Source organism: Dromiciops gliroides, chromosome 4 (assembly GCF_019393635.1).
Source record: "Dromiciops gliroides isolate mDroGli1 chromosome 4, mDroGli1.pri, whole genome shotgun sequence".
NCBI classification, from domain to species: Eukaryota; Metazoa; Chordata; class Mammalia; order Microbiotheria; family Microbiotheriidae; genus Dromiciops; species Dromiciops gliroides.
The window spans coordinates 231,817,722-231,834,068 of record NC_057864.1 but is presented as its reverse complement, the minus strand read 5'-3'; the positions used below and the strand labels follow the sequence as shown (position 1 = coordinate 231,834,068).

Here is a 16,347-nt window from a genome sequence, read left to right as displayed (position 1 = left end):
AAATGATTCATAACTGAACTCTACCTTCTGTATTCATTTAACATTAATTTGACTTATAATTCCTTTAAAGAGGCAGGAATGCTCCAAGGGAAGGGACTAAAATTTTAGTAGAGGAGGAGACATGTCTTAAGTGACAGTGCCTAGTCTATGTGCTTGCATATAGTAAGCACTGAATAAATATTTGATTGATTAAGGCACCAGAGAATAAAGAAAGCTAGGTCATCTTTCCTGAAAATGGTGTTATAGGAACCCAGTATGCAATTAATTTGACTCAAAAGAGCGATTATAGACACAGTATTCTCTCACCCTTACTTCCTTTTCCATTTAGGCCTTAAGAAAAAATTTACAACTCCCCAAAGAAAGACCACAACAGTGACCAGACTTCCTGGGAGAGGAGGAGATAGAGCTCCCCAAAACCAGTCCCCACCAACCCAAAGTCCAGCCTGGCCCCTCGTGGAGGCAGGAAAAAAGAGTGATCCCCAATGGTCACCAGTACTGATGTCCAGGAACCCTCTCCCTGAGAGTAAGGCCTCCAGTGACCTGAACCTAGAACAGCTCATGGAACAAGTTAGAGAAGGGATTAACCAAAAAGAGGAGCAACAGGCTCACAAAGAAGAGGAAGATGAGATCTCTTTGAGTTTATCTGAGGAGTAGTTGTGTGTAACTTCATCACTCATTCTTCCCTCCCTCCTCAGGAACTCCCTAACTCTTTTAAAGTGGGTTGGAGGTGGAGGGAAATCCTTCTAGCAAATGTTACTGAAAAGTTTTTATTTGTTAATGTTGTGCTTTTGAGTTCAAATTTGAGTAATAATAAAGCAAGTTACTGATTTAACTGGTCTGGTGTTATCTGTGGCAATACGCTTCTCATTTCCTTTCATTTATCCCACGTCTATCATGATTTTTGGTGGTGATGGATGACAAGACATCTGAATCTTATGGAAAGTAGTTAGAAAGGTGTAAGGGATCCTCTTGATAAGGTGTGAGGCTCCCTAGGACATGAATCTGGTCTGTGTGAGTGGAGAGCTTCGTGGGACAGAGTGATTCCCATTTAGGCTGTGGGTCATACACTTAATTTTCCTTTTTTCTGCCGCAGTCACCATAACTGGATGTTTGATTCTGGCATCAGTCTCATCTTTCCTTTCTACCCTCTCTTGCCACACACTCCACAGGGCATAATAATGTAAAGCAATATTCAATGGCAAAGGATTAAAAGGGTACATAAAAGTACCCAGTGCCAGATTAGAGGAGTCTAGTCAAGCCCTCAAAATTCTCATTCACTAGCCTTAATTTGATTCATGATCCTCTAGGCCAGAGCTCCATGCCAGTTTCCCACTACTTTTAATTCCTGAAAAGAGTGAGATCTTCTCTGGAATTGCTGTCCAAATATAGCTAACTCTTTGTGACCATAGGATTTTCTTGGCAAAAATACTGGAGTGGTTTTGCCATTTCCTTCTCCAAGTGCCTTCCCGTTTTACAGATGAGGAACTGAGGCAAATAAGGTTTAAGTAATTTGCCCAGGGTCACACAGGTAGTGAGTGCCTGACGCTGGATTCCCAACTCTAGGCCAGTGCTCTATCCACTGCATCACCTGCCTGCCCCTGCTCTGACATAGTGGTCTCCAAAGGTTTTTGGTTGATGCAACCCCATCAGTTAAAAAAATGCCCCCTTATAAATTAGATACAGGTGCTATTATAATAATGGGCATGTTACTCAATCCTTTCTGCTTTTTCTTCCCTTTCTGGAAAGGGGTGGAGCTTAATCTCTCAAATCTTAACTCTGTGCCCCTTCCTTTCTCTTTTTAGAGGTTGGAGATTTAATTAACCACACCCTATTAACAACATGTTTAGTTTAGGGGCAAGATAATGGCCCTCATTCATTTGGTCCCTTCTGGTTTTTTTATGGAATTTATATCAGATGAAAAATTATTAATAGAATGTTGTGTGAGTTCTCATCCACTGCCAAAAAGCTAGCAGAGAAGACATAGGAAAAACTGCAGTTTATTCCCTCGGAGTGAGGCACACCCCTCTAGAATATGAGTATATGTGATGATTTAGCAGATGACATTTATATATTCCCCTTCCCAAAGCTACTGGAACCAAAGAGAGGAACAAAAGGGAAGATTGTTGCTTACTGAGCAGCTTGGTCAGAGCAGGTTGATCTCTAGATAGGTAAATATACTTCTTAAAACAAAAGAGGAGGGGCAGCTAGGTGGCGCAGTGGATAAAGCACTGGCCCTGGATTCAGGAGGACCTGAGTTCAAATCCGGCCTCAGACCCTTGACACTTTCTAGTTGTGTGACCCTGGGCAAGTCACTTAACCCTCATTGCCCCACCAAAAAATAAAAATTTAATAAAAATTTTTTAAAAAGAGGGTGTTTATCACTTGTTACAAAGGACACAATGTGTCCTTGTTAGCATAGCCATTTATGCCCTCTGCTCAAAGAAAACAATACCTTTTTAATACTTCAACCAATAAGTATTTGTTAAACCCAACTTCATGCTTGGTGTTTTCTTGGCAAAGATACTGGAGTGGTTTGCTATTTCTCTAGTTCATTTTACCAATGAGGAAGCTGAAGAATGAAGACTCATCTTCTTGAGTTCAAATCTAGTCTCAGACACTTACTAGCTGTGTGATGAAATGGGGTCACAAAAAGTCAGACACGACTGAAACAACTTAACAGCAACATCTTATAGTTAAAAAAAAGGTACATAGCAAAATGGAATCAGTTATGTTCTCCCTAAAACCCACTATCAACAATCACACTAGCTCAGAGGTTAAGAAAATCCCTAGGTAGATTTGGCTCTGCCCCTTAAGTAAAATTTTGTGTATTTCCAGTTCTGGCTTCTTTATTGTTATGGGGAAATAGGTGGGGGTTTCAGATAGGGGGTTGGGGTTTGGGTTCTTAGGAATTCCTCTTTAAAGAATTACACCCTAGGGGCAGCTAGGTGGCACAGTGGTTAAAGCCCTGGCCCTGGATTCAGGAGGACTTGAGTTCAAACCTGGCCTCAGACACTTGATATTTACTAGCTGTGTGACCCTGGGCAAGTTCCTTAACCCTCATTGCCCCACAAAAAAAAGAAGAATTACACCCTCTTGCACACAAATCCAATTAGAATAAAATAATAGTTTATTTAGGGAGTTAGGGAAAGGAAACCAAGAGAGAAATCCTTGGACTTCTCATGGGGAGAAGGCATGGCACAGAGCATGGCTCTGAGATACCTATCTCCTGAAGCAGGAGACAGGCAGATACTTTTATAGAGAACTGATGGGGGTGATCATCTGACTGTGGAAAGTTCTCTTATTGGGGGAGGACCATCCCTCACTGGTAGTGGCTGGGGGAATTGGGTGAGGGGTGGCTGCGGACCTCTCAAGCCATCTCTCTCGCCCTCAGGCCACAAAGGCAGCAGCAACACCTAGTCTTATCTCCCCAAGGGCTGGGAGAGACTGGAATGAAGGGTGGTGGTCCTGGATCTAGCTCAATCCCGATTCAGTGCTGCTTATCTCTTTAGGTGTGTCTGTCCTTTGGTTTAGCTTCTCAAGGAAAAGGTTCTTTTGATTTACCCCAGAGAATTTCTGGGGTATGCTAGGCCCATAACATTTATGTTGGAGAAAAAAATCAAGATACAGGCAATGCTTCAGTAAAAGAAGCAAGCAAAGTCTATAAGAGTTCTGGTTACTGAACAGGCATAGGGTAGATAAACCTTTTGGAACTTTCCCCATCCTTGAAAAGGTGCTTACACCTGGCAGTTTCAACCTGAAACTGTTTTAGAATACTTGCTAGAGGCCAGATGGGCCACTTTCATTTCTCCCTTCTCCACTATAGCTCAGCTCTTCCTTCAGTTCTTTCCAACTTGGCTCATTAAGTCTTGGGCAGTCTGCGGATTCAGTCTCCCCCATTGCTTCTGCTGCTCTATTCATTTGGTCTCCATCCTCTGCCTACTTACTCACAGACTCTATTGGTGGAACATGCTGCATTTCCTCCTGACAGGTGAAGAACAAGACAAATTTTTGGACAGACCCAACTTGGGGATCTGTTTTGCTTGATTATGTTTATTTGATCAAGGATTCTATTTACTTTCAGCATGGTTTGTTTTGTTTTGGGGTTTTTTTGGAGGGGGGAGGGTAGGAAATAAGGGGGCACCTAGGACTACCAAAGTTGGGAGGGAGGAATGTAACAGAGGGAAAGTCAGGAGGAAATACATGTCATGGGGTGCAGAGCACCCCAGAAGTTCTCTGGGGCACATCAAGGAACCTTCTCCTAGAGAAACTAAACCAGAGGACAGATAATGCCTAGAGAGATAAGGGGAACCAAATCAGACTGAGCTAGCTTCGGATTCCCACCCTTCATTCTGGTCTCCCTTACCCTGGGGAGATAAATTTGGGTGTGGCTGCAGCCTTTGTGTCCTGAAGAGAGAGGTGGCTTGAGAGATTGGCAGCCACCCCTCACCCAATTCCTCTAGTCACTACAAGTGGGGGATGATCCTCCACTCCTCACCCAATTCCCCCAGCTACCACCAGTGGGGGGTGGTCCTCCCTCACTAAAGGAACTTTCCACAGTCAAATGGTCACCCCTTCCCCCATCAGGCCTCTATAAAAGTACCTGCCATTCTCCTGCTCAAGGAGATTGGTACCTCTGAGCCACATGCTTTGTGCCTATCTCCCCATGAGAAGTCCAAGGATTTCTTTCATGGTTTCCCTCCCCCCACCCTTCCCTTCCCTTGCTCCTAAATAAACTACCCCCTTATTCTAACTACTTTTTGTGCAAGAGGGTGTAATTCTTTAAAGAGGAATTCCTAAGAACCCCAACCTGTACCCCATTTCCCTCCATATCAAAACCAAAAATTCCTGAGCATTACTCAAGTCCACCTTCCAGTTGTAAAATCATTATTGCTGTTGTTGTTGTCATTTCATTTCTGTCCAACCCTCCGTATTTGCCATTTCCTTCTTCAGTTCATTGTATAGTTGAGGAACTGAAGCAAACAAGGTTAAGTGACTTGCCCAGGGTCACACGCCTACTAATTATCTGAGGCTAAATATGAATTCAGGTCCTCCTGACTCCAGAGCCAAAGCTTTTTCCACTGCACCACCTAGCTGCCACATAAGATCATTATAGTAATCCAGAATAATTTTCAGGATGGAGGAGAGCTTGTTTGAATAGCAGCAAACAAAATCAAAGTGATAACATCCACATGCCTACAAAATAATAAACTATGCAAAATAAATGAGATTACTTGCACATGACTAACAGAAAAAACTAAACTAGCCAACAAATCAAAAGTAATATATAATAGTTACAATTCATGCCATACACGGAAAATAAGCATAAGCCAGAGCAAAGAAATAATAAAACGTGTATATTAAATGTACAATAATTAACATGTGAATCAATAAACATGTAAGCATATTGCAGAAGTAAATATTAGTAGTATTACCATCCGGCTACATGTGAACATGTGTAACCATTTCACCAACTTGGGACATCATCAGCCTGTCTGTGGTTAGATAGACCTCACTTCCTGTGATCTGCCGACCTCTGTCTCTACACCAGTTCTTTTTGGATGGTATGGGCTGATCACAATTCTCATCAGAATTATAATCCTGCCTTCCTAAATCTGAACTTTCAGAAGACTCAGACCACCTAGTGGTGTTGTTATGCTCAGTGAGGCATCCCTTTTTCTTATGAATCTTTATAATAGGCAGAAAATTGGGAGGAAGGAAATAGGCATTTATAGGGAAGGGAATACACATTTAAATAGTACTTACTATGTGTCAGGCACTACAGCTGAGTGCTTTACAAAACAAACTTGGGAGGTAGGGGCTATTATTATTCTCATTTTACAGTTGAGGGAACAGAGGTAAACAGAGGTTAAGTGGCTTACCCAAGGACACACACAGTATTTGAGATCAAATTTGAACCTAGGTCTGACTCCAGGTCTAGTGCTTACCTCTGGGTCCAGTCCTCTCTCATTATCTGAACTGGTTGTTCTTCACTTGGAACATCTGTTTCTAAGTTACTGACTGGGGTAGTGTGAGGGCCAAAATTTGATATACAGAGTGTTATTTGGGTGATTTGCCTTAATATTGGGGTCCCGGAAATATGAGGGACCTTTTAGGTTTAACCCTCCCCTCTGAACTGCCCTTTTTAGATATTTCTCCCAGGCCAATAAGAAAGGAGCCTCTAAGTTTTAGTTCATAAAAGGATCAGATTTTATTACTTGGGAATTAATTAAACAACAAAGGTGAAACTAATAAAAATCAAAGATAAGGAAATAGGAAAATAGAAATACAGAGAAATGCACTTAGCCTATTAGGGTTTTCTGTAATTAAACTTACCAAACACCTGAACAGCCCATCAGTCTAAGGTTGCTCGTGCACCACCCTGACCACAGTCGCCACACCAAGAGCACAAACACATGCCACCAGAACAGTGGTTGCCAGAGACAGAGCACAAACACGCACCGCCAATACAAGGGCCCAGAAGGAAAAAAGACCGAGTTCCAGAAGATGCCTAGCCTTCCGGAAGCAGCCTGCCTCCCTTCAGCTAGTGTTCAATCTCTCCTCCCCCAAAAGGGGAGGTCCTTCAAAAGCTGCCTTTCTGAGTTCAGTAGCATACGTAACCTTGGGGTGGGCCAGGTGTGGCCCCTCTCAAATGAGTTGGCTAAAAATGGGAATATTAATCTTTACCACAAATAATTTTTACCATAGTAGGCAATCTTTGCATGATTGGAAAGCAGTCTACTGAGAAGAGTGTCCATCAGTCTTCACTCATCCAAATATAATTCAAATTCATTAATTGGTAATAAATGATAGTTATGCATTGACTATGCAGGCTCCCCTGCCCCTCCTTCCAGTCTTGGGGACATTTTGTAAACAGGCAATTTGCCTAGTCTCTCTACACCTAAGTACCTTAGTGTCCTATAAAACACCAAAGTCATCAGCAAAACTGTCACCTTGCTGAAGGTCTCAACAAGCTCAGGCATCATATACTGTCATTTATAAGCCAGATCTCAAAATCCTTTTAGCTTCTTTTTGAACTGTGGAATATACATACCGGTTGTGACTTTTTGCGGTCACTCCATCTTCAGAGATTCTAAAACCCGAGTCAGTAGGTAGACGTGGATCTCACCCAAATACTCCCAGATAGCACATACAGCCAGAAGGCCTCATTCTTGGTAGAGTTGGATGCATGTATACCAGGAAGGCTCCAATGCCCTTTTTCTTTTTTTTTCTTTTTTTTCACTAATACCTCCAATGCCTGCCCCATAGTTCTTTCCCAGGCATTGGCTATACTCTGTTCCATTCCTTGTCTTCTTTACGTGGAGAACCGATTCAACTCTACCCTATCCTCTACTCTTGAGTACCATGCCTCCTTGTCCTAACACCAATTGGTGTGCCAAATTTCAACCCTAGATTACTTCCACCATCTGACTCCTTTGCTTCTATTCATGTGCTACTGAAAAAAGCTGGAAGAAATCACAAAATCATGTAAATAGGGTCCCCTGCACATTAAAGTTATCTAATCCCAACTAGGCCCTCACTTCAGCAAAGCAACCCTTCAACTACTCCATAATTGATTCACTCGAATGCTCTTCACAGTGGCTGTTCTAAACTTTCTTCTCTAGCCTTAAGCCTCTCACAGCATCCCTCCCTAAAGCCTCTAATCAGAGGACTTTACCTCATTTCACTGGGAAAAAAATGAGCTTATCCACTTATGCCCTCCTCATTTCACATCACTCAGGCACATTTTCCTATCATCTCCTTTAACCTGTCTTGGATGAAGAAGGCAATTCTCTTTACCAAAGCCATCTCCTTCACATGCACCTTTGATCTCATCTGTTCTGTCTTCTCCACAAGATTGTCCCCACTGTCACCCCCATTCATTTATCTTTAATCTTCCCAGATCTACTAGCTCCTTTCCAATACTACCTACATATTCATATCTTGAGGGCAGCTAGGTGGCTCAGTAGATTAAGCACCAGCCCTGGATTCAGGAGGACCTGAATTCAAATTCAGTCTCAGACACTTGACACTTAACTAGCTGTGCAAGTCACTTAACCCTCATTTCCCCGCAAAAAAAAAAAAAGAATATCAGGTAAGATGTAGGAATAAGCCAGTAGATGAATAAAAAAGAATAGAGAAATGATTATGGGAGGCTGTAATTAGAAAAGTAGTTCATAAGTAGTAAGGAAAAGCTGTCATAGGGGCCTGGAGATAAAGAGGTTTTGATAAGCAGAAGTCTCCTCCCACTTCCTCACAGGGCAAGATATATTACTATACCCACTTGAGTGTGTATTTTATTCCCTCTTTGATCCAATTCTAATGAGAGTGAGGCTCATTCACTCCCCTGCTCCTCCCCTATCTTCCCCTCCACTCCATAAGCTTTTTCTTGCTTCTTTTATGTGAGATACTTTACCCCATTCCATCTCTCCCTTTCCCTTTCTCCCAGTGCAATCCTCTCACCCCTTAATTTTATTTAATTTTATTTTTTTTATGAGGCAGTTGGGGTTAAGTGACTTGCCCAGGGTCACACAGCTAGTAAGTGTTAAGTGTCTGAGGCCGGATTTGACTCAGGTCCTTCTGAATACAGGGCCGGTGCTCTATCCACTGCACCATCTAGCTGCCCCTTAATTTTATTTTAATGATGTCATCAAGGGGCAACTAGGTGACACAGTGGACAAAGCATCCGCCCTGGATCCAGGAGGACCTGAGCCCAAATCCGGCCTCAGACATAAGACACTCACCAGCTGCACAACCCCAGGCATGCCACCCAACCCTGACAGCCCCACAAAAAACCAAAACAAAACAAAATAAAAAATAAATGCTTTACAGATACCATCCCTTCATAATCAATTCCCACTTGTTCCCTCTGTCTAAATTTATTCCTTTCAGCTGCCCTAATACTGAGAAAGTTCTTATGAGTTAGAAGTATCATCTTCCCATGTAGGAATGTAAACAGTTTAACCTTTTAACATCCCTTATGATTTCTTTTTCCTGTTTACCTTTTTATGCTTCTCTAGGATCAAATTTGAAAGTCAAATTTTCTATTCAGTTCAGGTCTTTTCATCATGAATGCCTGAAAGTCCTCTTTTTTCAACGAAGTCCCATTTTTTCCCCTGAAAGAGTATACACAGTTTTGCTGGGTAGGTGATTCTTGGTTGTAATCCCAGTTCCTTTGCCTTCCAGAATATCATATTCCGTGCCCTCTTTAATGTAGAAGCTCTTAGATCTTGTGTTATCCTAACTGTGGCTCCACAGTACTTGAATTGTTTCTTTATGACTGCTTGCAATATTTTCTCCTTGACCTGGGAGCTCTGAAATTTGGCTATAATATTCCTGGAAATTTTAGGATGTGAACTTATGAGAAAGGAGAGAGAGTGACTTGCGGGTCCATAGATGACTGCAACAAGGATATAGACAGAATAGAGCAAATTTTAAAGGAGAGCTGGTTGCTGAGTGATGGTAGCAAAGAGAAGACATGGGAGTAGCAGTAAGGAGCAAGGAGTCTATAAACTCTTCCTAGGCCTGTCAAGGAGACAGGGATGGATCTAACACAGGTACCCTGTTTGATTTTATGACAAAATGGGGCATTCATTTAACAAAGTCTCAGTTAACAAAAGGAGGTTTACCTTGCCCTAACATAGCAAGGATATGCTGCAGTAAGACTTTAGTGACATTTAGCTGCTATAGATGAAGCCCCCTTCCTCTCCATATGGAAAAGCATCTGGTCTGCAGGGCAGGGTGTGGTAGCTGGTCTGGTGTTCAGACATCTACCAAATTGGAGAGTCCTTAACTCCACATGGGTAGGACTTTTTATGTCCTTCTTATTCAGTTTCAATCATGCCTTCATGACCCCAATGGAGTTTTCTTGGCAGGGATACTGGAATGACTTGCCATTTCCTTCTCCATCCCACTTTACAAATGAAGAAACTGAGGTAAACAGGGTTAAGTGACTTGCCCAGGGTTGCACATCTGGTAAGTGTCTGAGGTCACATTTGAACTCTGATCTTCCTGACTCCAAGGCTGGGGTTCTATCCACTGTGCCACCTAGCTGCCCCTTTAGGTGACTACAAAACTGTGTCAAGGGAGGCAGGGGTCAATCAGGGTCAGGGACAGCTTCGTTATTGGTTAGGCAAAAACTAATCCCTGTTGCATCTCTGTTGTGGGAAGAAGGGAAATCCTGATAGATATTGCTATAAATCAATCCCTTCCTCTCTTTTTTGTGCTTCCACTTCCTTCCTTCTCTTCTTCAATCTCTACAGTCTGACTTCCAAGCTTTTCATCCAGTTGAAATCATTCTGTCCAAAGTTACTAAAGATCTCTTGCCAAATCTACTCTACTTTTATCAGTTCTCATCCTTCTTGACCTATCTACAACCTTTGATGTTGCTGATCACCCTCTTTTCCTCAATACTTTCTTCTCTCTAGGTTTTTGTGACACTCTTTTCCCTTGGTTTTCCACCTTCCCATCTAACTCCTTTGCTAAAACATCACCCAGGTGCTAACTATGGGTGTCTCCTAAAGTTCTATCTTGTCCTCCCTCTATAATGTTTTCCTTGGTGACATCATTACCTCCCATGGATTCAATTACATCTTTATTCAGATGATTCTCAGATCTATTTCTACAGGCCTAACCTCTTTCCTTACCTCCAGTATCTCATTTCCAACTGTTTATTAGATATCTCAACCTAAATGTCCCATAGACATCTTGAAATTTTTTTTTTTTGGTGAAGCAATTGAGGTTAAGTGACTTGCCCAAGGTCACACAGCTAGTTAAGTGTCAAGTGTCTGAGGCCAGATTTGAACTCAGGTCCTCCTGAATCCAGGGCCAGTGCTTTATCTACTGCACCACTTAGCTGCCCCTCACATAGACATCTTAAACTCAACATGTCCAAAACTGAACTTGTTATTTTCCATTCCAGACTCTAGATGAGAGAGAGGATGGTAACTAGGAAACATAGTTATGCATTTCAGGTTTTACCATAAATCTGCCCAGTCAGATCTCTGTTATGTGCTGCTAAGGGCACCAAGCTACCAACTCCAGAATAAAAGGGAATCACAGGGCAGACCTTGCTGCTAGATTAGTTGCTAAGTCCATCCACTGGTCCACTCTAACCCTGGTACCCTTGTACCCTACTGTGCCCCAAGGTATTTCCCCTTCCTATACCAAGGAAAGAGATTATAAGTCTTTAGTGTTAACCACCAACTGCTTAAACCCATATGTTACCTTGGGCTATTTGGATTCCAAGATAAGAATGCTACTGCTCCTTCTCATACTGGAGTCAGAAGAGGAATCTGGGATAATTTTCTTTGGTGGGTCTGGAAAACTGCTGCCCTCACTATTCCTTTTGTTAGGTAACTTGAACATGAAGCAATGCTTACAAATTTAATTTTGGTAATAGAACAAGTTTCTAATTCTGCTGCATTAAGGTTACAAGAATTGGAAGAGCACTCAAACTCTCTGGCAAATGTGGTCCTGGACTGAGGAGGAGTCTATATGGTTCAGAACACCTCCTGAAGGTTGAGCTCCAGTACAAAGGTTCCCTGGATGGCTGAAACTAATTCACAACTGCTTGCTTCATCCAGTTTTTCATGGAACTCTTAGATTTATTCTGTATTAGGGTCCCTGTTGTCCCTTGGTCTGTTTGTTAATTATTTGTCTCTTGTGTTATGGTTCTTACCTTTGTAACTCTGGTTCCTAGATCTCCCTGAATTCATAAAACCCTGTGGGCCCCTACATTGCCCCCACTCAGCAGGAAGCAGTAACAGAAGAGATGATCTTCGTCCTTTTTCCCGGGGTATATGAAAAGGGGGGAATGATGTAGGAGGCAAAAAGTGGTTAACAGAAAAACCTAAGATCCAAGCTCTAATTCAGATAAAAGCTCTAAAAGGGATTCAGACCCCAGTTAATGGATAACTTAAGATTTAGGAAATAAGTCAGGGCCTAGCTTCTCACAATACCCATTATTCAGTACCCATAACAAGAACATAAAGGGGGGCAGGTCATATAACAATGATACATTGACAGGCTATAAAAATTCAAATTAGAAATAAATGAAAAATGAAAGTATTTTGAAACTAGCCATGAGAATCAAAAAAGAGACATGCACAGAAAAGGCCAAATTTGTCCCCAAATTCACCTTATGACATGTAAACCCCCAAAACACCTCCACCGAAAAAGGTACCCACCTCCGGGGTTGGCTTAGGACCCAGGAACTCCAAATTAGGATAAGCCCTCCCCTGTACCTCCCTAAGGTGGAGATTATTATAATGAGACTGATAATCAATTTATCCATACTATAAATATAACGTCTTACCTTTCCCTATTGGAGAGATACCTTTCCACTTTTCTGGTTCTCTCCCTGTGTTCACTCACAGTATTGCAATAAAACTTGGGAAACTGAGTCACTGAGTCTTGTAATTCTTTTGGGACAACTCACAATCAGTTTGACCCTAATTCTATCCTACATCACAACTAGTGAGGTTACTCTTGTAACCTTGTAATCCTCCCAGCCCTCCTCTAGGCTGGCAACCCAGGTGTTATTCTCCACTTTTCACTGTCTCTCACCCTCCACATCCAGGCTGTTGTCAAGACCTGTTGATTTTACCTTCATAATATCTCTTACACAAGGCCAATTCTCTCTTCTCAACACTGCCACTACCCTGATATAGGCCCACTACCTCACACTGGGATTATAGCAATAGCCTTCTGATCTGCCTGCCATAATTCTCTCCCCACTGTAGTCCATTTTCCACTTAGCTATCAAAGTTTGACCCCCCCCCAATTAATCTGTTTCACTGACTCCCTATTTATAGCCAAAGTCAAATATAAAATCCTATGTTTGGCTTTCAAATCCCTTCATTACCTGAGACGCTTCCTACACTTTAATTCTCTCCACATACTCTATGACCCAGTGACACTGGCCTTGTTGCTCCATTCTTCCACTTTGAGCATTTTCTCTATCCCTCATGCCTGGAACTCTCTTCTTATCTCCATCTCCTCGCTTCTCTGGCTTCCCTCCTCAACTAATGTCACATCTTCTACAAGAAGTCTTTTCTAGTCCCTTCCCTCTGAGACCCTCCAATTTATACTGTAGATATCATTTGTCCATGATTGTTTTGCATGTTGTCTCCCCCATTAGGTGTCTTTTGTCTTTCTTTGTACTCCAGCACTTAACACAATGCCTAGCTTAAATTGTATGTATCAACATAGTATAAGGGGACTTACTGGACCTAAATTCCTTGTGAGTGAGTACGGATTGTTAAATTTTCACTTATAGCCTCAGTGCCTGATAAATTGCAGGTTTTTAATAAAGTCTTATCATGCCCAGGCACATAATTTGGCAATAGTCAGAAATTTTTGGAATGGAATGAATTGCTTGAAGAGAAAATAGATGATGCAGAGGAAGATGAATGATACAGAGGAAGGTGAGTTTGAGATGTTCTCCATGGGATTACCTCTGGCAATGGTAGACTCTTGCCATGAAGCTTCTCCCATTGAACCTGGGGCAAATTAATTTACTAATTTTTTAAGGGCGGAACTGACTCAAGCTGGTCTCCTGTTAGTTCAATTTTAGTGTCAGAACAAAATGAAGCATTCCTAGGCCATTCAACACTTAACAAAAGGTTTACTTTAGCCACAGCATAGAACAATTATTCAACAAGAATATTCCAATATAAAGCTAGGGTACATGCAGCCTCCCTTAACTCTGCATAGAATCTAGGCAGAAGAATATGGAGTGAGTACTTGAAAGGTCATAGTCCAACTGCCAAGTGTGAAGGGTTTTCTTTTAATGTTATGTATTTTTTTCTCTTCTAGGTTGTTCTCTCTCTCTCTCTCTCTCTCTCTCTCTCTCTCTCTCTCTCATTCCCTCCATCCCTCTCCCTCCATCCCTTTCCCTCTCCCTCTTCCTCTCCTTCTCTCCATCCCACCCTCTCCCTCTCCCTTGCCATCTCTCAGGTTTGCCATTGTAAATCCAAGTTCTTTCTATTCTGCTCTTTATTTTTGCTGTGTAGGACATAAATTCTGCTCCATAATCCAGTATATTGTGGTTCCATGTTCTCCTCAAATCCCACAGGATCCTCTGTCTCATTAGGTATTGAATAATTTTCCTTTATTCTGCAATATTTTAGCTGCCTGAATTAGTTTGCTAAATCTGAAAGCCATATTTCCTTCTGTTGTTACTTTTTTCCTGTTGATTTGCTTTTATTCAAGGTCTTCTTTTTCCTAAATCTTTTTTTTGGGGGGTTGGGCAATGAGGGTTAAGTGACTTGCCCAGGGTCACACAGCTAGTAAATGTCAAGTGTCTGAGGCCAGATTTGAACTCAGGTCCTCCTGAATCTAGGGCTGGTGCTCTATCCACTGTGCCACCTAGCTGACCCATTTTCCTAAAATCTTTACTACTTACAGCCTTTTTCCTCCCCCTTATTTTCTTTATCACTCACTTCTGGCTCCCTCCCCTCTGGTTTCCTAGGGGGCTGGTTCTCAAAGTGTCTCCCACACTGGGCAATTTCACAGTTCACTACCTTAGGTCTCTGCCTCAAATTTTGGGTGGTTAGAACTGGCTCCAGCTGGATCCTGTGCTATTTCCCTCAGGCTTGGTGGAGTGCTGCATGGCCCCCACATGAAGTGTCTTATTCCTTCTGTTTGTCAGTTCTCTGGCTTGGAACCAGCAGTTCAGAGCTTTGCAGTGCTGGTGCTTCCAAGTTGAAGCCCCCTGTAGGCTTTACTCCTGAAAAGCTGTGGCCAAGCTGGTTGTTGAGGCTCAAAGTTCCACAGCCTGGAGTCAGAGTTTCTCCATGGCACTGGAAAGAGGGAAGGGAGAACAGGTAGGGATGGATTTTTATGTCCTGCAGCCTCGATGCCAATAATGTGTGAGGTGTGGGGAGCAGCTAGGTGGCACAGTGGATAAAGCACCGGATCTGGATTCAGGAGGACCCAAGTTCAAATCTGGCCTCAGACACTTGACGCTTACTAGCTGTGTGATCCTGGGAAAGTCACTTAACCCTCATTGCCCTGCAAAAACCAAAACTGCCCCAAAAAAACAAACAAAAAAACCCAAATAATGTGTGGGGTGGTGTTTGGTTTGGGTTTGGGCTTTTTAAACCTTCTTTTGGATTCTGGATATCCTACACCATAAAGACAGCTGAAGTTGCTTTATCTTTGGCACAAAATTTCTGTTTTGGAGAAGTTTGAGAGTTCATAGGGATTGGGGAAAATGTCCATTCTACCATCTTGTTGATCACATGACCTGGAAGTCTGTAGTATATATAGTTACTTGGTGTTTCCTCTTAAGGATGTAATCTCTTTGCAAATAGAAATTGTGTCATTCTTTGTACCAATATTCCCAGCACTAGCAGAGTACTCGGCATGTAGTAGGTGAAATACTTGCTGATTGATAGTTGCCTAAAAATATCATAGCATACCTTCCCTTCCGTTCATTAAGTCTCATCTTTTTTCTGGCAAACACTGCTCCCATCGCTTCTACAGAGCTTTCCTAAATTAGTGAAGATTGAGCAATTTCTCTGGGCCTTTTTTCTGAAACTTCTTTCATTCAACAAATATTTATTGAGGGTATGCCTCAATATACAAGGTATTAGAGGGGAAAGAGCCTGTGTACTTTGATTTTATAGTCTAGTAGGATAGATAACATATATAAACGCCTTAAGTACAAAGTACTATCTGAGGTCTGAGAGAGATTGTTTCCAGTTGGAGGAAGCAGGAAATACTTTACCAAAGGAGATGGCATATGATCTTGGTCTTGAAGAAGAGTTAAGATTTCAACTGACATTGATGAGGAGGACAACACAGCTGAAGGGAACATCATGAACAAAAACAAATTTCAAGGGAATGTTGAAAATCTTAGTTTAACAGGTCTATGAAAGGTAAAATTGTGAAGTCAGGCTAGAAAAGTTGGTTGGAGCAAAATCATGGGAGTCCTTGAGTGCCAGGCATAGAAGTTCTTATTTTATCTGGCAGCCGCACAGGTTTTGAAACAACAGAATGACACAGTCAGATCTTTGCATTATTAGGAAGTTCACTTTGGCCAATGCTGTTAAGGGCTGGCTGGAGAGAGGACAGGCTTAGAATCAGGGAGAATAATTAGGATGTTATGAAACAAGTTCAGGAAAGTGGTAGTGAAGAGCGCAAATTTGTGGTGACATTGGAAAGGAAGTAGTTGAAGTAGACATTTCAAGAATATTTCCAAGTTAGGACTTCCACTTTCCCTTTCTCACTCAGAAAATGCATTTACCCCTGAGAGAGGGGTGATATGTTTACAGACCATTTAGACTATTTCCTTTCTTCTGCTAGTGCTCCTTCTATATATATGTAGGCAGAACCATAGCCATA

The 16,347-nt window shown here is 42.0% G+C and overlaps 1 protein-coding gene across 3 annotated transcripts in view; it reads left to right on the top strand.

The window, feature by feature from the left end:
• Window positions 1-785, top strand: part of ZCWPW1 (zinc finger CW-type and PWWP domain containing 1) — a 45,735-nt gene extending 44,950 nt beyond the window's left edge. For all 3 annotated transcript variants that reach the window (XM_043999928.1, XM_043999929.1, XM_043999930.1), the window contains one exon: window positions 329-785. In XM_043999928.1, coding sequence (XP_043855863.1) covers window positions 329-654 — 326 coding nt within the window. In that variant the 3' untranslated portion in view covers window positions 655-785. The remainder of the gene's footprint in view (window positions 1-328) is intronic.
• The last annotated feature ends 15,562 nt before the right edge of the window (window positions 786-16,347 follow it).